This window comes from Pteropus vampyrus, unplaced genomic scaffold (genome assembly GCF_000151845.1).
Source record: "Pteropus vampyrus isolate Shadow unplaced genomic scaffold, Pvam_2.0 Scaffold2, whole genome shotgun sequence".
Classification (NCBI taxonomy): domain Eukaryota; kingdom Metazoa; phylum Chordata; class Mammalia; order Chiroptera; family Pteropodidae; genus Pteropus; species Pteropus vampyrus.
In genome coordinates, this window is record NW_011888783.1 from 11,837,815 (window position 1) to 11,859,285 (window position 21,471).

A 21,471-nucleotide genomic window follows, 5' to 3' on the forward strand; every position below is an offset into this window, starting at 1 on the left:
AAAAGGAAGGTTCAGAAAAGCCTACTCAGACAAAGATTGTGTAAGAAGGGACAATTATTAATTAAGTCCCATAAATACTGGTTCCAGAAGCTCTGCAGCCTAGAAGGAGTGAGCTAACCAAAATTTGGTAATAAAGAGTTTTCGTTCTTTGTGTCATAGAATTATTAAATCATGTGATCCGATGAATAGATAATAAATACTGGATTATTATATCATACTTCTCCCCTTCTAAAGAACAAAGCCTTTTTAATATATTATTTAATCGATTTTTAACTCAGATCTAACAGATGTTAAGGTCAAATATTATCTCCAGTTTACAAAATAGCAAACTGAGGCAAGGTCCCTATTGTGGCAGTTATTTGCTGGCGGTTACCTAGTATTTGGTAGAACAGGATCTATCATCTCCTGACTTCCTGCCTGGTTTTATTTTCTATAGAATATTGTTGCCCCTATGAAGCAATAGTCTGTCAAAGACTTTATTACCTGAATCGAGCACTTGATTAGAAAAAAATGAAGTATGTTTCATTAAAGGCAGTTAAGTAAGAATACCTGCCCTATTCACTTTTTAGAGTTTGAGATAGAATTAAATATAAAATCCAAAGAAATGGTTTTATGGTCTCCGAGGATCTACCCCAACTTTTAATGATTCATTAATGGGAGTTCAAAACATGGTAAGATGGAGGAGAAATGTGCTTTGAGAGAATTGGGGTCAAAATACAGCAAGCATTAGGCAACTTCAGGAAGATGGTGAGAACATATTGGCCAGACACTGTACCCAAATTTCTCCCTGGAGTTCAAGCATCATAATGCCATATGACAGTATACCTCTCTGTGAAAATACATCCTATACATCAAATTGAATGTTTTCTTGTGACAGCATTTAACCACTCATAATATGTTCGAACAACAACAAAAAAGCCATTGAAAAACCTTATTTCTTGAAAATAATAAAATATTGTGATGATCAACCTAATGATAAAATATTGTGATAGTCAACCTAATGGTCCATATGTCTAATCTTCAGCAGTAGATGTTTTTAAAAAATTAATTAGATATCAAGGTGGGAAAAAATACATTTCTAGTTCTTCAAAGTATATAAAGCTATTTAGAGATAAAACAGCCTTTAATCAATTGCTGTCTAAACAGATGAAAGCAGATGGAATGATTTAAAATGCTAGAGATATTTTTATAAATGCAGTTAAGAGCAAAAATGATGGAACCAGCATGTTCTGCTTGAAATATAACAATATGAACACCTTAAATTTGTTCAGTTTACAAAATCCAGTCACATATATGTTTTCATATGATTCTCTCAACAGCCCTATAACTGGTAGGGCTGAAATTAGTATTTACCTTTCATTGATTCATACAACAAACTTTATATCCATTTATTCACTATATACATATAACTATACAAAATAGTATAGTACATCTGTATATTTTGCCAGATACTGGGGTGCAACAATAAACAGAAAGACAATTTCTTGTCCTCAGAGAATATCCAACCTAGTTTTTTTTTTTTTTTAATTGTGTTGAACAGTCAGACTATGAAGAAAAATAATATGTAGTTACCACTTTCAAGCTGTGCCCAAATATATGGTAACAGCAAAGAACTTGGGTCTTGGAAGAGTTAAATGGCTTGTATGAGGTTCACAAATCATATCCCAGTAGAGTCAAAACAGGCACTGAAGTCTTCTTGTTCCACGCTTATTCCATTATTCCCATTACTTCTAAATTTCTCCGACTTGGGGGAGCAAATACAAGTATCCCAATGAGTAAAGTCAGACCGCTAAACCACTTTTTAAAGGATTAGTGAGTAGGACAATATATTATTTTTAAATTGCTTGCTGATTGTTGATATTTTTCAGTAGGAGCTGTGGCATTGAAAGGGCCATTAAGGCTTTGTTTTATTAATAACCCTTAGTTCCTATGCATTGTGTTGTCTGTAGCATTTTAATTGTAATAGAACACAGCTTTAGAAGTTATAACTCTTTTCAAGGGCAAGTTTGAATGCAAACACTCATTTCAGGTAAATGACAAATGTTCTCAAAGCTCCAGCTTGAAAACTGTAGACTTTCTGTGCCTAAGCTAAATATACTGACTGAGATAGAGGTCAACATTGAGGTCAGCAGGAGCCTTGACCTGCCTCCTAAAGTGTCCAGTTGGGTTGTCCTGAACACTGTCCACATTTTCAGTAGGATTTTGAATCATTCTATCTAAAATATTTGCACTAAGGACGTGGGGATTGTTTTATTTATCCATACCCATGATCATACCACAGAGACTGAGATGATATTATCAGAAAAGACATAGGAAGGAAGGAAAGAAGGTAGGATACCTCAAACAACTCATTTTAGTTTTCAGTATGTTGTGCTTTTGCATGGTGGCAATTTCTCGTGTGTGAACCCAGACCAGTTATCAACTGGTAGATCAGTATGATTTGCCTGGAAAGGCTGCAGTTCAGCTTTTTATGATTACCCTGATGCCTTATGAAAGAGCATTTTCAGTTTTGTCAAAGAGTGTTTCTGCCAAGGATACAAATGCAGACCCTCGCCTCATCATTTTTATGAGTTCCCCTTCATGTTTCACAGTTTTCATGTGTTACAAATGGGGCCAAGTTTTCCAAATGACAACTTCTCATTTCCACTGACTGACGCAGGATTCCATAGATTAGCTAGCAAGGTCTTCGTAACTGCCTCTCCCTTCCTTTCTGTCTCCAGCAGCCAGACCTTGTGCTGTTGAGAAGAAGAAAATGATTGTTTTCTGCCTTGGCAGTATCTGTCATTTATAGACAAGCACTATCATAAATTTGGCATACATCTATCCAAATCCAGGAGGCTGAGATTTAGTATCCCTCATAAAATAATAGATTAACTATATTTATGACAAGCATCTTAAGTCTGAAATTCTGGGGTATAATCATGTAGAGCGTAAATTGAGTCCCATCTGTATAAAGAGAACAGACCATTATACTAAGGCTCATATTTTCGTGAAATGTACATATATCATTAACACTTTCAAAGTCAATTTAAAAAAATGAAACTGCCTTCATCTTTGCCTGTGCACCTTGAATTTGACAATAGCAACCTACCAAACAAGGCTGAAAATTCTTAGGTAGTTAAGTGTTGGTCATACTCTGGAAACTGACTTCTGAAACTTTTGAGCATTTTTTTTTTTTGCTTCCAAATAATGTTGAACATTTATTGTTAGGTTATCCACTTCTATAAGCTATTTCTTAGTGATGCTCTAAAAATGTGAACCAAAGTTAAGACTGACTTATGATTTATTGAGGATCTATTAACTTATGATTTATTAGAAATATGTTACAAACCCTTCTAAAAAGCAAAATCTTAGATATCTCCTTGAGGCTTATGTCACCATTAAAAACTTTTCGATATTTAAAAGATATTGGAATGTAAAAGGATTTTGTATGTACATTGACTAACTTTGTAAATGCACAACCATAAATGCCCTTGAGATTTTTACAAAGGTTATTACTTACATTTTTATGATATTCCACTTATTTGCTTCAAGAAGAATTCTCTCACAGTGACATATTTTTCTAAAATGGGTGGATGATCAAATAGAACTACTCAATAAATAGTGGTAGATTCTGTGTGCAGGACACTGGTACTAGGCATTTTGTGGGATTCTGGGCCCAATTCTGATTATGCTTACACTCTAACATCATGCAAATTTAGTTTTATAATATAAAGCTTAAATTGTGTTTTATAGAAACATACTTTTTATTGAAGTCTTCCCTGACTTCTTTCACTGTGATCAGATTTGTTGTTATGGACATAGCATTATGCAGTAATGGTGCTCTCATTTCTATAGACAGCGCTATCCAATAAAACATTCTGTGGTGATAAAAACGGTCTATAATCTGTGTTGTCCAACACGAGTGCCATTAGCCACACATAGCTATTCAGTACTCAAAATGTGGCTTGTGATACTGAGGAACTGAATATTTCATTTTAAGTAGCTACTGTATTGGATAACACATCTATAGACCGTGATACTCTTTGCTCTTTTGACTAGTTATGACTCCAGAGAAGGCATTAAATTCTCTGAGCATCTCTTTTCTCATCTGTGAAGTGGGAATAATGCCCTTCATACATCACAGCAGTGTTGGATGGAGTCCGTGAAATGATTATGAAAGAGCTTTGCAAAATGTAAAGCATAATAAAATTGCCTATTATTGATGTCGATAGTTTTTTGGGTTTTGTTTTTTTGTTTTGCTTTGTTTTTGTTTTGCTCCTCCTGTGATATGTTATTTCAGCTGTCCTTTCTTGCTGCTATCAGTGAGAGGTGGTCAGCTATCACCATCTTTCATTGTGCTGCACCTAATATAGCATACTCTGGAAAATCAGATCTAAGCTTATTAGACGTATATGCAAAAATAAGTTTAACAGAAGTATTACTAATAATTAATGTGTAACTGAATGATCATGTTGTGCCTGATACTAATGTGCTAAACATTTTATATATGCTATCTTAATTAATGATTATAGCAATCCTTTGATGGATACTAGAAAGTGAGACCTAGAAAGGGGAAATAATGACTCAGAGTCATTCAAATAGAACATAGTTTCAAGGTCAGAGTCTCATTGGGGTAGTCACTCAGATTTACTACCATGTTATGCTATCTTTGGATGAAGGTTCATAGACTTAACTGCACGTATTTTTGAAGGCTATATTAGATTATTTTTAACTGAGTGATACTTCTAGAAGTCTGATATCTCAAAAGGGTGTTAACCTTTCTACATTCTATTTTACAACTGTTTTTTTTTTTTTTAAGTTTGAGTGGCTTTGAATATAGATATATTAACCAAGGTATGATTCTTGAGTGTCTCTTACTTACTTTGCATTTATAGCATAGTTAAAAGAATATGAGCTCGAACTCAGATTAATTCCACCTCTCATTAACCTTATAACCTTAACCAAGTCATGTTCACTGATCTTCTATTTCCTCATCTATAAAATGGAAGGGCTAATACCTAACCCCCAGTTTATTGTCAAAATTAGTGAACTAGTAAATGTGCCTGGCTCACTGCCTATCACTTAACAGATGCTCAATAAATAGTAACCATAAAAAGCAGCCATTTGTTCAAAGAAATTTGCAGACTCTGTCCTTTTCTTAACTCTACAGTCATTTCATTCCATGCTGCCATGCAACAGTGATCTGTACTTATATTCTTCTTGTGATTATTTTATTATTTCACAGTAATTATTGCACGTGTATTTTCATTCCAGGACATTAAGGCTTAATGAGCCTGACTCTCCCAGTGGGACATTTAAAGATGTGGAAGGACCTTCTTGGTCTTTCTAACATTTTGTGTAATAGAGGAAATGTCCTTCTACTTATTCTCCCACTTTTTATGTATCTTATCCATTATGTTCCCTGCAGCTCCTGGTACTCTCCTGTGTACAGCAGTCATAGAGTTAGTATGTATTAAATTAATATCAATTTAATGTGGGAAGCTCTGGTGTACTCCTTAGAATATGGACAGGGCAAAAATACACTGGGTAGCTCTTTTTATTGTATTCGGTAAGATAGATGTCCCATCTCATAGGTTGCCAATCTGCTTTATATACAGCTACAGTAATAAAAGAATGGACAATCCAACACATCTCCATTTGTTGAAGGAGAAAATTGGATGCTTCCTGTGGAGAAACAGTCCTCCTAGAACTAGGGTTGTCTACTGAGATCAAAGGAGCAGTAAGGGGTGTAATCACAATGAGAAACACAGCCCTTCCCACCTGACAACTTCCCGCTGGCATTTGTGTCAATAAATAGGAGAAACTTGTCAACCTATACATTTTATTCCTAGTTTCTTGCAAAAATGTTTTCTTAGTATATAATTTTTTGGCATTTTTCTGTATGCTATTAATTACTTAACCTCTAAAAATATGTGCTTTGTTCCCTTTCAAAAATGAAATGACATAAATACTAGAATATCTTGTCACAATAGAGATTATTTTATGCTTTCCAATATTTGAACTTCTGTCATCTTATGATGATTTTTGCTTATTTAACTAGCAAAATGGCCATATCTAAGTTCATAATTTATCTTCCATACCACAATATCTTTGTTCTTAGTTCTCTATTAATAAATAAAGTATTTTTATTCAATGTGAAAATTAATTAGTGTACCACATTCTGAGTTTAGGAAAAGTTATTTATTTTATTCTTTTCAATAAAATTTTACCCAATACTTTGACTAATCCATAAGACATAATGACTAATATACAGTGAAAATTTTTTAAAATACTTTGGAAAATCATTAGCAGATGTTCTGATTATATTACAGCATTTCCAAGTGAGAGAACTTTTTGGAAAGCAATGTCATAGGATAAATCAAGAACAACAACAACAAAAATGTTCATTCCATTAGACCAGTTAATTCTTTCCGTAATTAATATCTAGGAAATAATCCCAAATACCAGGCAATAAAAATAAAACACTGTCATTAAGAGGCCCATCATAGCATTATTTGTATTAATGGAAACTGTAAACAAGATGATCAGTATTTGGAAAATTATTTAAATAAAGTACTTGTGTCCAAAAGACTATTATACAGCTTTAAAGTAAATAAAAGTAACTCTACGGCAATGCCACCCTGAACAAGCCCACTCCCATCTGATCTTGGAAGCTAAGCAGGGTCGGGCCTGGTTAGTACTTGGATGGGAGACCACGTAGGAAGACCAGGCGCTGTAGGCATAAAAAATTAAAAAAATAAGAGATTGTAAGCTGACAAGGTCGTTGCAATCTGTGAGGTCAACCAAGGGTTGCCTCACCTAAATCAATCAATCAATCAATCAATTAATTAATTAATTAAAAGTAGCATCATGAAAAAATACACGTAATACATTAAATCAAAAAGTTACAAAATATATTAAATCAAAGGGTAAAAAAATGTCTTTCTCATGTGTGTATTTGCAAGTATGTATTAAGCAGGCAGTACCCAGTCAGGTCCATAAAGAGTGAGAGCTGACACCTAGCTCCCTGGAACAGCCTGAGGCAATAAGCTTGTTTGCCAACAGTAAATTTTTTGCATTTTCTGTATTGAACAAAGACATATTTTTTAGATGAAGAAAAACTCAGTTTCCTCAGCATTTCCCAGGCTGACCTTTCTATTGTCAGTGTGCATTTTACTCTGCCTGGAGTATCAAAGTTAAACTGTATAGAGCACCTAGAGAGGAAGAAGGTGAGAGGAGCAGAATTTAAATGTTTTCCATGTACCTGTGAATCTGTTTCCTTTGTAAAGAGCCATTCATTTGAAAGAAAAAGAATCTGCTCCTCATTCCACCTAGAAAATTAGTTTTTAATCTTATCCCTGGCTTTTGAATCGTTGCTGGACCTACTCCCTGAGGGGTTTAATTTGAGTGACATAAGTTAGTTATTCTATTTTCCATAATAAAACTGCCTCAGAAATAACTGTTTCACATCTCTTAGTGACAAATGCGAAAGGGGGCAATTTTTCAACCTGAAGTCGAAATATGATTTCTCTATTGTACAAGTCAAATGTCTGGAAAACTACACAAAATAGGAGAAAGCTCTTCATTAGATTCAAACTCTAGCAAACAAGCTCTCTTTTGTGCTCACTTAGAAAAGTGACAAGTTCACTTATATCAGTGCCAGCTCATTAATACAGAGTGTTGGCTGCCAGCTTTCAACATGGAGATATCTGGAGGTGCCACTGTTTTATCTAAGTATGAGACTGACAGCTTCTGCTCCCCAACAAAATGACACAAGGGATAATGGGGCAGTTGTCAAGCAGATCTCAGACAAGCAGAGAAATGACTGTCATATCGAACCACAAAATCACTGCAGGGTGTAGCCCAAAGGCCAGAACCTGATTGACATAGGCTTTCAAATGGAAAGAGCAGAGATTTCCTAAGTCAGGATTGTAGCCTTGAAGAAAATTACAGTACAAGATCTGTTTCGAAATTATGAAATTAATCACTTGACTCTCATGGGGCCAAAGTTACTTAAAATAAGCTTTTGTTTTTTTTGTTGTTGTTGTTGTTAAGGTAAGGACATACAGATTCTGATTCAGGGAAGAGTCATTTTAATTTATAGACAATTTTCCCTGCTTCCAGGATTAGACTAAAAGCCAAGATATGAAAATTAGATATAGACATAGTTAATTATGAATTAGCAAGCTTCACAGTGATCAACAGTGCTTGACAAGACAGTTTCCGGAAGTCAGTGTGAGGCAAGATAACGTGGCACCGGGTGTGAAAGGCCTTTGACCCAGTGTGTAATATTTTAGGACTTCTGTCATGTTCTGTTCATCTTCTGTGTTAGCATATTAATCCCCTGAGGCTGTATTTGAGTAGAATAATGATCAGTTTGATGAACAGGTGGGTTGATTTGAGTGATGTTTTTAGAGTTAAAAAATAAGGGTGACAAATATATACTGAAGACTGAGTTCCTTTACATGGATTGTCAACTGGAAAATAGTTCCAAAAAAAGGAGGTTTTCAGAATGTTTAGAGCTTTGGAAAATAAGTAAATTAATGTGGAACCTCCCAAGGAGGCTACTTTGAAGAACTAACTTCATTTGGCTGCATAAATTATTGATATCTGTTGCAAAAGGCAGTTCTGATGTAGCTAAGCAAATTTTGTTTCAAAATCCTGTAGGATAAAACCTTTAAAAAGGTGTTTGAATAATCAGGAAATAATTAAGACAGTCAGAAGCCCTGCTAATTAACATTAGGTGAGGGAATACTTGAAAGTGGAATTCATATTAACCAAAGTTCCAGATGACATGCATCTTTATTAAAAGAAACAGAAGTAAACAGTACATTAATTAAACTTTCTAATACACAAAATAAGGAGGCTTTAAAAATGTCAGTAAGGAAAGAAATAATATAATGGATTTTGATAAAAATATCAAGCAATTAAAATGAGAAATAATAAATTTAGGCTTTGAAGTTTATAAGTTTATACACCTAGAAAGCATGCCACAATTTAAATATATTATTACAGAAGTGACTTTTCTGATTTTAAAATGTGTCTTATTGACTAGCCAGTATCAATCTAATGGTAGAATTCCCTGAATATTATGGAACATTTATACATTTCCAAGGTCAAAATATAGCCCTAATAATCTCAAAGATTAAAACTTTGGCCTATCTAGGGGGATAAAAAGGGAAACGTAATTTATCTAAATGTTAGATCATGTAAATGTTATACACACCATACCTCTTAATATTTTTAAATGGGAAATGGCTACCTTTAGTATCTGTTTTAATATTTTTAACATATTCTCCGCCTTCTGACTCAATCCACCCTTATATCTTCCTGTTACTATCTATTACTGTTATCTTTGCTCAACTAACAGGTATTCGCCAAGCAAACCCCAAGCTTTCTATTACCGAAGCATGTCCTCATGCTTCTACTTCCCCACTTCTTTTCAGTCCATTCTATGCTTATCTAAATTTGACCTTCAAAACCTAGCCAAAATACCACTTCCTTTTATGAAAAATGTCTCTTTTTTCCTAGCCAGAAGTAATCATTTCCCTCTCTATGCTCTCATGCCTTTTACGAGTCTCGATCATAAATTAGAGATTTCTAAAATGGCCATCTCACTTCTGCTAAACTGTTACTTTATTAAAGTCTATATCTACTTTTTTTACTATCCTCTTCAATGTCTACCACATTGTCATAATTAGCTTATTGTTAATACGCATGTTAATAAATAAATGACCTATTTTGAAAAAGATATGAAAAAGAAATGTTTAATTTTTTAAAAGAAATGGGGATATAGAGGAAAAGATATAATTTTGTTTGTCTTCGCAATGTAATCTGAATTAGATAATAGTTAAATAGGATAGATATTTTCACTTAAGGCAAATATGCTTTAAAACTAAACTATAATTATAAAACAAAACAACAGCTTTTTCACATTTCTAGGTGACTATTGGATGCCTTTTATAATGTTTATACCATGTAAAGCCCTCCCTTTGTGCAGGAAGATTAATACACTTTGCATTGGATAGCTAGAGAAAACATTGTGGTCATTTATGTCACCTACTAACCTGTGGGACATTGTTTAATTTTGATGAGCCTCCGTTTCCTTATATTTACAATAAGAATAATCATTTCAACCTTACCCATTTCACAAGTTTGTTGTGAAAGATAATAAGCTAATGTAAGTGATAGCACTTTGTAAATTGTAAAATTATTTATAAATGATTTTTTTTTTTTGAGGGAGAGCAATGTAAGGGACATTAATGTAGTAATAAGGATAAGAGAGAGAATGAATGGGTGAATGACTAAAACAGGTCAGATTCCTTGGGTCAAATTTATATGAAATAGCTTAAGAACTGCTTGAAGCAAAGAAAGGTTTTGCTGTGCAATAACTTAAGTTTCCATCATGAGAAACAGTATTTCCACAGGGGCAAATGTTAAGATTACTGAATTATTTTGCTTTGTGCATTCTATAAAATGGCAAATTCAATCTGAGGGATCCTTATAGATGAGAGAGTTCCAGGCCTGAAATAATCTTCAATCTAATTTACTTACTATTACCATTTAGGAAAGATGCTTTTATTCCTTCTTTCCTACTATCGAGATCAGTTTAGTAAACGTCTAAGATCTATTCCATCATACTTCATGGCATCTTGAAGTTTTAATAAAGTTGCTGAAAAGAAATATAGATTGTGGAACCCAAGGATAAAAAGGGATCTGAGCATTCACTTATTCCAAACACTACCTAGACCTGGAATTCATCTGTAGAAACCATGCTATGTCTAGCCTTGACCTAGATGGATTCAATGCAGGAAAAGGGATAGAACTCAACAGCTGATCCCCACATTAATTAAGTTTAAATATGATGATCTTTCATTTTTGATGTGTGTGACAGCTTTGGTTTGCCTTGTATGCAGAACAGACAAACTCTACCATGTTGCTGTTCCCCTAGTCACTCCTGCCTTCTTGGTCACGCGGGCCCATGTTTCACAGTTCCAAATTAGCTAAGGCATTGAACAAATAAATTTTCAGTTTTAATTTTCTTTCTCTTTTAATGACAGTTTATAGCACACCTATAGACATTTTCTAAGCTGTAGAAGGATTAAACATGTAATGGATTTTGCTGTTGCCTAAGAAGTTCCAGTTTCTTTCCCAAAGGAGCCACTGAACAGAGCCTATCTTAAATAGCAAATAAAAATACCCTGGAGAGTTGAAGTTATCCTGGCCCCTCTTATATCCTTCAAATGGGTCTTGAGGATTATAAGCATTTAGTAGCTACATAATCAAATGCCAAGATGTCTATAAATTATTAGGCTAATCCTCATATTGTGCTTATGGTTAATGTCATTATTTAAAATTTATGATTTAGACTGATTAGTAATTGGTAAGTATAATAGAATCTTTACATCTTATATTTTGGATAAATTTGATTTCCATTCATTGAGCAACAAAAACTTAACTAATCATAACTAAAATAAACCATGTTTCTTCCTTCCTCTCTACCCCACACCCCAAAGTTAAAAATTGAATTTTAACTTTATATTCATGTCCTAATTAAAGCATGAGTAGTTGAATGAAACTACCATTGCCTAATGACCTATGTCATGTTACTATCATATCATGTAATTGTACTGGAAGGTAGCTGATTTTTCCATGTATTAAAGACTTCCCTGAAGCAAAATTTACAACTCAAGAATATTAGATAGAAAGTTTCCTGCTCTGAGTGGGAGAATAAAGTCATTTTTCATAAGACATCATGATCTTGGGGTGACCTGATATGGAAACTGATGGTGTGTAGTTCTGTTTTAATCAAGCTCAATAAATTAAAATCTGTGCTGGGTTAAAAACTACATAGAGAAATCAAATTTCTATTTTTAATTCCTTTATGTCAATTTATCTGTGTTTATATGATATAGGAGGCTTTAATACCACTTATCTGTGTTTCTCTTAGAAGACAAAGGGAAGCTAAAAGGCAACAGTTCCAGTCAATCGTCAAGCTCTGAAGGTGGCTCATTTCTCCTCAAATCTGGCACAACACCCCTGCCACCTGGAGCAGACACTTCTCCCTCCAGGAGCACAAATGGCGCTCCTGGTACTATTTCTGAATCAGAAGAAGAAAAGGCAAAAAAATTGCTTTATTGTTCACTATGCAAAGTGGCTGTGAATTCTCTGTCACAGCTAGAGGCACACAACACAGGTTAGTGGCTATTATTGGAATTTGCTTATGACAAAATCCAGCTTTCCCCAGATTAACATACCTTTTGTTGTTCAAACATTAGTTTTGTTCAATGTCTTCTCGACGTTTTTGATTCAAAGGTATGATTTAGAAAAAAGTATGACCATAACGACTTTAGAAACAGCCAGGCAAAAGCAGGTTGGAGATAAAACTTGTTCTGTTCTTTATTTCTTCAAAAGTATCTGATACTTTCCAAAATTCATCATAAGGAAGTGACAGGGATGAAGACAAATATCTATGCACAACACAGATAGAGGCACACAACACAGGTTAGTGGCTATTAACCTGCAAAAAAAGAGAAAACAATCTAAAACTGTCTCAGTAGGTAAATGTTGAATAAATTATAGTAACCCAATGATAGAATGTATTACTCAGTATTAAAATGTAATTATAAGAAAATGTGTATATACTTCGATATGTGAAATTTTCAGGATCTTTCATTAATATGATTTCAGTTTTGAAAAAAAGAATATATTATAATGCTGATTATTAAAAATTTAAGTATAGTTGGTAGACAATATTATAGTTATATTAGTTTCAGGTATACAATATAGAGATTTGACAGTGTGATCACCCCACTAATTCTAATAAATATTTTCACTGTGCAAACTTCTCATTATATTTTGACTATATTTGTTTTTTAAATACTAACAAAAAAAGAACCTGAAAAAGAAATACACTAAAATGATAACTAGTTATATCTGGGTGGTGAAAATATGGGAAGTCTTTATTTTCTTGGCGTTTCTGTATTTTCCGTATTTTCTTTATTATATACTTTTCTGTTCCCCCATTTTTTTATAATGAAAATGTGTTAAATTTATAATAAGAATTAAAATGGTTATTAAAAATAAAAGCATTGGGAAATTCGGCCTGAAGATTCTTCTCAAGGATAAGAAAACAAAGAGCTTTGTATAGTTCTTAAATAGCTACCTAATATATGTTTCTTTCTGTTTTAGGATCTAAACACAAGACCATGGTTGAAGCTCGCAATGGGGCTGGTCCAATTAAGTCCTATCCTAGACCTGGATCAAGATTAAAGATGCAGAATGGCAGTAAGGGGTCAGGACTACAGAATAAGACATTTCATTGTGAAATCTGTGATGTTCATGTTAATTCAGAAATTCAACTCAAACAGGTAATGTATCCTGAATGAGCAGTTGCTGTTGTTTGGGGTCGCCACATGACCATGTATCTCCCAATCTATATAATGGTTCTCGCTGTGCTCACAATTAAATTTACTAACCTTTATAGGATTTATACAATATACAAAATACAGGTGCTCTGTGGAAGAAAAAGTCAGTACCAAATATTTGCACACCTACTATTATTATGTGTCAGATCCAGACTAGGTGTTAGACACAGGCGAGCACAGCAGTCACCTGGAGCTTACAATCAAGCAGGAATTTCTGAAAGATAAATGAGATGTTCGGCCTGTCTTCCAAGGACCCAAAATCTAGTTAGGGAGACAGACTTGTCAGTCACGGTGGTAATACCTAGCAGAGTCGGATAAGAGCTATGGAGAAGAGGAAAGGAGAGGGACGTTACAATTAAGAGCAAGTCTTAACTTAGAGAGTGGAGTCATTTTACCCAAACCACCTTGCAACTATTGCTAGAACTGGAAATGGCGAAATCAGCTACCTCTACCTTAGAGATATATATTTTTTTACATGGAGTGAAACTCACATTTAGATTCAGCTAAAGCATCAAACTTTTTGCAGCACATTTCTAGCCGAAGGCATAAGGATCGAGTTGCAGGAAAACCACTGAAGCCGAAATACAGCCCTTACAACAAACTCCAGCGGAGCCCAAGCATTTTAGCAGTAAGTTCACCTTGCCTGCTCATCTGTTTTGTGGGGCAGTGTTGCTGGCTTGGGCAGGGACTCTGGGTAAGCACGGCCTGGGGATTAATTGGTCCTGAAAGGTTTGGAACTTAAAATAGGCCTCACAGGCAAAAGTTTTACAGTGAACTGCTTAGTCTGAGCTATAGGATATTTTGAAGGAAACTTCCTTAGAGAAGATAAACTGAACTTCTTTACGAGCTAAAATCTTACCTTTTACTAGGACCTTTTAAAAAGACTACCTTCTTTAGCACGTAAAGAAAAGTAAAGGCTCAGGAACAAGGACAAGTGATGACTGTTGAACCTGGGAAAACTGATTGCTTTTAGAAAACAAAAATCCATTCATTTAATATCCTCTCCTCCTCCCTTCCCCATCCTTCCCCTCCCCCTAGTAGACATGCTGGTAATCGGCTGGTCTTACCTGTCATACCCAGGGGCTCTAGCAATAGCTGTCATATAAATACCCAGATGGATAGATTTCATAATCTCGCTGGGACCCAGTGTGGTGTTCAATCTGAGGCTGAAGCTAGGAGTAGCCACTGGAGGCCATGCTGAGATTATCTTCCAGCTTCTCTAAAGCCTCTTTATGATGCTGCAAATGGTGTAACCTGTCTGCAAGAAGCAAAATCACCTTGCAAAACTCTTCCTGATTGCAAAAGAGAGAAGTTAGGGATCGATTTCTTACTTCACAGGAAGATTCCACCCTGGGATTCCTTTAAATAGAAAAAGTTGCTAACCTATTTACAGTCATTCCCAATGACAGAAATTTGAGTTAGCTGCAGTTTTTCAAGTGGCCAGAGAGAGAGAGGTGTAAACTGACTTTGTTTTCATGACTCTTCATGGGTCCCTAATGTCCTGAACCTCAGTCACCTGTCCCAGTGTGGCTTTTTGAAGAGAATTGAAAAGGTCATGCATAGTCTCAAAAAACAAAAACAAAAGCAAAACAAAACAAAACAAAAACCTCTCTCCAGGCTGCATTGTGGTTAAAGACAAGTTTGAATTTTGAATTGAGCTTCATTGTCTAAGTGGGAAACCTTCTGGGGATGTTCGTTTTTTTTCTTTCTGAACAGCAGTGTAAAATAGCTTTAGTATCTATTCAGAGAGACTTTCCTCTGTCCTAGCACCCAGGGGCAAAGACCACCAAAAAAGAGTTCGAATAGAAACAAGTCAAAGGAAAGGTGTGCCAAGAGCCTTTGAAACCAGTTTTGTGAAAATAATCATTTCTTGACTTGTGAGAGTAAAGATTTTTTAAATTTGACTTCTAAACGTTGGTGTTTTACTTATGAAAATGTATTTGCGGTGCTTATTCAAAACAATATCCCCCCACCCCCACCCCCACCCCATTCTTGGTTTTCCTCCTTCATTAGGCAAAACTTGCATTCCAGAAAGATATGATGAAGCCTTTGGGGCCCGCCTTCCTGTCCTCTCCCCTGGCGGCGGCAGCGGCAGTATCCTCCGCGCTGTCACTGCCACCCCGGCCGTCTGCCTCGCTGTTCCAGGCTGCAGCCATACCTCCAGCTCTCCTAAGGCCCGGCCATGGGCCCATCCGCGCCACTCCTGCCTCCATCCTCTTCGCGCCCTACTAAGGTCTGCAAGTCCCCAGCCGGCCATTAGGAAAGTTGAGATGGAAAGCCAAAAGGCTTCAGCAATTCAAGCATCTTGTGTTGCGGTGTCCCACCTATCCACAAAATGCAGCATACCACCTGAGCCTGACTCCAAAGAATAACAAATCACTAGATTCAAGAGTGCTTTTAGGGGCCCCTCCTGTCATTTAGAAATCTGAGCGGCACAGGCTTTAGCTCCCTATTCCGTCCCTCTGCCCTACCCCATTCAATTTGTGTATCTGAGATATTTGGTTTCTTGCAAATGTATGGGTCAGAAAAAAATATATACATATATCATTCTCTGACTATTTTTCCATGGGTGTGATCTGGTTTAGAAACAATATGGAATATTTTCCTGACAGACTTGAAAACTAGGGTCTTCCTCACACGTCTGTAAATAACTCTGGAATCCAGCTGGGCACATTCTAGTGTGGAACAAAAATAGATAAACACAAGTGCTTACTTGTGGATACCATATCACCAACAAATCACAACGTTTTCTTTTTGGTGTTCTATTGTTGACAGGGATTGTGTACTGTTTTAGACCCAAGTACTGTTATATCCTGTGTAGTACTAGATCTGTATCTCTTGTCTGAATTAAACATTTTTAGTTGCTGTGTAAATGTTAGGAAGCAAAGTAGCTTTGAATTTTCTCTTTAAGAGAACAAAACATAAAGTAATGTATTTTCTTTATTTCCCATTTTATTTGGTGATATTTAAATGAAATAGAAAGCCATATAACATAGCTATAATTACTACCTGTTTGCTATTTTTAACTTATTTTGTAGCTTCCTCACCAGTTTGAGTTGCTAAGCAAATGTATACGAACAGAAAAGAGCTTCCTAAATTGCACATTTTTGCACCTCTTGTGCATTCTGCAAGAAGACAATGAATCCATGTATTTCTATGTAATTATCTTCTTCATTTTTAACCTGTTTTCATTTGTAATGATGCTACATAATTTTGTGGCTCCCTAATGCAATAATGTACAGAAGATAAAAAATTTATAATTGAACAATTTGTCTTTCTTTTCACTGAATATATTGCAGGTCATGCTCCCATGCCCCCCTTTCTAAGCTGGTATCAACAAGACTGGGATGTTTGTGATATCAGGGGCAAGAGGTATCATAACACAACAAAATAGAGTGAACTCTTTGAGCAGCTGTATCTGCAATCTGTAAATGGTAAAATGTCTGTGTATTTTTTTAAATGTACCTTTTCAATAAAAGTACAAAAAATAAAAACCTGTATTTGCAAAGTTATTTTCTCCTGAGACACCTTCAATTTGAAATCATCTGATGAAAGATTTTCAGTAGGCGCAGAGATTGCTTTTTACATATTTAGCATTTTCAGCTCTTATTTGCAGCATATTTATTTGTCATGTTTATTCATTACTGTTCACGGCATCTGCATGAGGCGAGACTTTACTGCTGTTTTTCCTTTGAGCCTGGGCCAAAGTTGTGAGTGTGGCCCAAAATCACAGTTGCAGCCTGCCAAATAGTTGTGACTCTGATTTTCTTAAACTTGCTGTGAATCTTCTAAATCTCTAGCCCATCTTTTATTCATGTCCATGGCAATTATGATCTTTTTTCAGAGAATTTTACTCCACTTCTCCCCGCTTCACCTTCTCTAATCACTTGTTATGTTCTTAAGTGTACAGATCTATACATCATTGTTTGTTGCGATTATCTATTGCTGCTTAATGAACTACTCCAAAACTTAGTGGCTTAAAATAACAACTATTTTATCATTTTACAATTTGGTGGGGTCAGGAAATCCAGCAGGGCTGGGCTGAGCTTCAGGAAGAGGTCTCTTGGTAGTATTCAGCTGGTGGGTGGGTTCGCCTAAAAGATGGCTTTACTGATATGTCTGCCTGGATGGAGATGGCCAAAAGGCTGAACTCTACTGGAGTAGTCTACAAGAGGGCTTACCCAAGGCCTCCCCAGCTGCACGGTCTCAGATAATTATACCGTAACTCAGGGCTCTCAGAGCATTCAAAAGGCCTAGGTGGAAGTCAAAAGGCTTCTTATAAAATTGTCTCAAAACTCCCAGCATGTCACTTACGGTGCATTCTATTGATCAAGCAAGTCACTAAGGTCAATCCATGTTCAAGAAGAGGGGAAATTATTTACTTTTCAATGTGAAAAAGAGCAAAGAATTTGTAGCCAACTTTAATCTACCACTCTATCATAGAATTTTTAGGAGAGTGGTAATAAAGTTATTACAGATCCCCTTTTCCCGCACCTTATGCCCAAACCATGTCAGTTTTTGAAAATGAGATGATTTGGGGTAGAATAGGATCTAAATTCTCATTTCTGAAAAAATTAAGGCCAGTGGATAACATTGTAGGTGTGATACGTGGCAATAGATTTCCTCAAATACTTTATCCAACTATTTAAAAATTTAACCTTAATATTCTAGACTTGTAATCAGGTTACTTTTAGAGTCTATTAAGGTTCCAGTTTGACATTCAGAATTTGGGTGTTTTTTTTTTATATGACATTTGAACTCTAACCAATACTAGTTACACAAACCTTGATTGGACCTTCAAGGTTTGTTCAGACATGGCTCACAGACGTCACATTCTGAAGGAATGGTGTTTGTGTAAGAACACAATGGGGGAACTCTTTCAGAAAAGAAAGTTTGAAAAACTTTGGAGAAGTTTTAAAAATTATTGTTATAGACTCCAATGACAATCATAGTTCATTTCTCTTGTATCATCCTCTATCCTATTAATGTTTACTGCAATCCTCAAAAATTATTAAATGTCAATATTTAAATAGACTCAGGAATTTAATGATTAGATTTATAGAGTTTAAGATTTTTAAAATAGCTTCAGGGATGAAATACAAAAGAATAGTAATTAATTAAAATGAATGCCTCCCAAAAAAGCCATGAATAGCTTCAAATGATGATTTATAAAACACAATTAAACAAATAAATATATCTTATCATACACCCTGATTCTGAGATGCAAGTGTGGGTCAGTCATGAAGGGATGTATATATTTGAGCTAAATACCCCTTACTCTGCCATTTCTTGCAGGAAAAGACCACCACTCTGCCCCCCTCCCCTTATTTGGAAAGTTAAAAAATGTGCTGTTTATTCTGAGATAGTCCAGCTCTGGTATCTGTAGAATCTGAAAACCACTCTCAGGTAGGATTGCCAGATAAAATATAAAACACACAGTTAAACTTGAATTTCAGATAAACAATGAATCATTTTGAGTATAATATTCTAATACTTTTTATGTATGATATTGCATAAAGCATAAGGATGTCCCATAAATAAGTATGCAATATTTGGGACATACTTATATTAAAAGAATATTTGTTGTCTATCTGAAATTCAAATTCAAGGGGATAAACTATTTTTATTTGCTAAATCTGGTAACTTGTCTCAGAAGCATTCCTTTTTATATCAAGTACCATTATTCTTCAGGAGAGAAACAATCTCTTGGGTATTAAAAATAAATAATGAGTTTTTAAAGGCACATTGTGAAATGTACTCATAAAGAGACAAAGGGATTTGCAACAAGCAAAAGCCAATCATATATTAACATTGGATAGGACCAGGACAGGGGAAAATGTAGTTAAAGAGGCCTCTTATTTAAAGCTGTACTGATACCTGTCTAACAAAATTAAACTACTGTAAAAGCAAACAACCAAAGTTTTCATTTGTATTATGCACCAAACATATCACCCCTGATTTGTTTCTTCTATACGCTATGATAATTCTTACTTTCTAGAGCAGAAATGGTTATGGTTGTGTAGAATTTTTCCCTCAGGAAATACTTTAAGGAAAATTACACTATAGTTAACATAGCTGAGAAAGAGGGATTCCCACTGGGGGAAAAAAGGAAAAAGCTGATAGAGCATCAGGTGGAACTCCTGTTGTGCTAAGACTCCCTTTGAGAGTCTAAAAAGATTCACTGAGGAGACTGAGTTTGGGGATGTTTTGAGAAGTTAGTGCCCACTGTCTGGGGTGCCATCGAGACAGGGTTCATGTCAGGAGGGAAGAGATGGCCAGGAACTCTTTGATAGATAAAATTGAGTTAGCATCAAGACATACACCCTTGATAAGCAAAGGATCTTCAGGTAATAGGTAAAGATTTCATTTCACCTCTGTAAGTCTGCTGTGTGGATTCCATCCTCTCTTTGCAGTGTTCCTTCCATCAGATCCTTGCTGAGAGGTAAAACAGCCTCATTTGGAAAGTGTCAGTTTCTTTTACCTCGGTAGGTTGAGGGGAAGCTCTGTAGTGCAAGAGCAAATTCCGCTGGGAATTCTCATCTTTGCCTCCTTACTTCCTCCAAATAATTAGTTCCATGGGGGAAATTAAAGAGACATAATGCAGGTTCTCAGCAGCTATGGAGTGTGACTGTAGGGAATTGCTCTGATTTCCGTGGCTAAAATTTTTAAAGCTGGAGAGACAATGAAATGTATTCTTCTCCTCACTGGGTGCTCAAAACCACATCAAACCTCTGCTTGTCAGATGGAATTCCATCTGTGGGTACAATGAAAATTTCTTCATGTCATATTATTCATTATAAGTAGTCACTTATCTGCAGATGATTGGACAAGCTTGTCATTAAGCTTGTCATTAAGCATCTGCTTTTCATTTTTATTATAGTGAAAAAGTAAAATTAGGATAGAGAAGAATTTAAAAAGAATAATACATAACTAGCACTCAAAAGACCTGAATTCAGATCCTGGTCATGTCATACACTAATTCGTTTTGTGATTTTATGTCAGAAAATAATTTTACGTAATATTCCCAGAACCTCAGTTTTTGACATCTATAAAACAGATATTATGGTATCTAACTCACAACGTGGTTCTGGGAAGCAAATAAAATTAAACATGTAAAAATGTTTCTGTAAATTTTAGCTCATTTTACAAATTTTTGTTAATAGGTGGACAAATAAAATTGATTTTTTTCATTTTAAATTTCTAAATTTTACGTAAGATTTCTTCAAAATAGCCAATTTTGAGTTTTAGCATTAGAATCAGAGAAAAATACATCTGTAATGGAGAAGAAATAGCAAATTCATTAGTTGTAAGTTTATGCTCTTATTCTCAAAGGTATAATTCAAATAGAAGTGATACTAAGATAATAGTGCCAAAGTAAATGCGGTGTTCGCATATCGCAAGTGTATTTGAATTTTATGTCTTATATTCCATACAACAAAAACGGACTTTCAAATTGAAAAAAATAAAAAACTTCTTTATGGTATAAAAAAATTACAACTATTGTTATAAAAAAAATACAACTTCTTTCTGATGTAAAAAATGTTAAAACATTATAAAGAGGATTTAAACATAGAAAACAAAGAAAAATATTAATAATCCATGTGACATATAAAGTTTTATATCCTTACAAAGAACTCTTTAAAATGGGGTGGGAGAACTCTTTCAGAAAAGAAAGATGAACAATCCAATTAAAAAAAAAAAAAGGCAAAAATGCAACCCAGAAAAGAGAAAATATACACGAATGCTTACTAAACGTGAAAAGATGTTAGTCATCCCTAAAGTAATACAAATGAAATCATGTTTGATCCAGCATATTAACACAAATTATAAATTCTCCAAACTTTATATAAATGAAAGTGGGAAAATGGACCCATTCATGCACTGTTGGTAGTAATGAAAATTGCTCTGACTTTTTTGAAGGATGATTGGTCATATGTGTTATCGTGTCAGTCATCCATAACCTTTGACTTAGGAAGTCTATATCCGAGACTTTACCCTAAGATAAAAATCCTGTAAATTTTTTAAAAATTTGCACACAAGTGTTTTTCAAAATAGTGAAAAA

At 35.0% G+C, this 21,471-nt stretch overlaps 1 protein-coding gene and 1 pseudogene across 10 annotated transcripts in view; both read left to right on the top strand.

The window, feature by feature from the left end:
- Nucleotides 1-16,903, top strand: part of ZNF385B (zinc finger protein 385B) — a 360,527-nt gene extending 343,624 nt beyond the window's left edge. For 9 of the 10 annotated variants that reach the window (XM_023529071.1, XM_011356687.1, XM_023529097.1 and 6 more), the window contains 4 exons: nt 11,933-12,178; nt 13,174-13,352; nt 13,936-14,037; nt 15,423-16,903. In XM_023529071.1, the coding sequence (XP_023384839.1) occupies nt 11,933-12,178; nt 13,174-13,352; nt 13,936-14,037; nt 15,423-15,641 (746 nt within the window). In that variant the 3' untranslated portion in view covers nt 15,642-16,903. The remainder of the gene's footprint in view (nt 1-11,932; nt 12,179-13,173; nt 13,353-13,935; nt 14,038-15,422) is intronic. The other variant, XM_023529070.1, reaches the window with a different exon arrangement.
- LOC111739944 lies at nt 6,606-6,724 on the top strand (annotated as a pseudogene).
- Nucleotides 16,904-21,471: the final 4,568 nt, after the last annotated feature.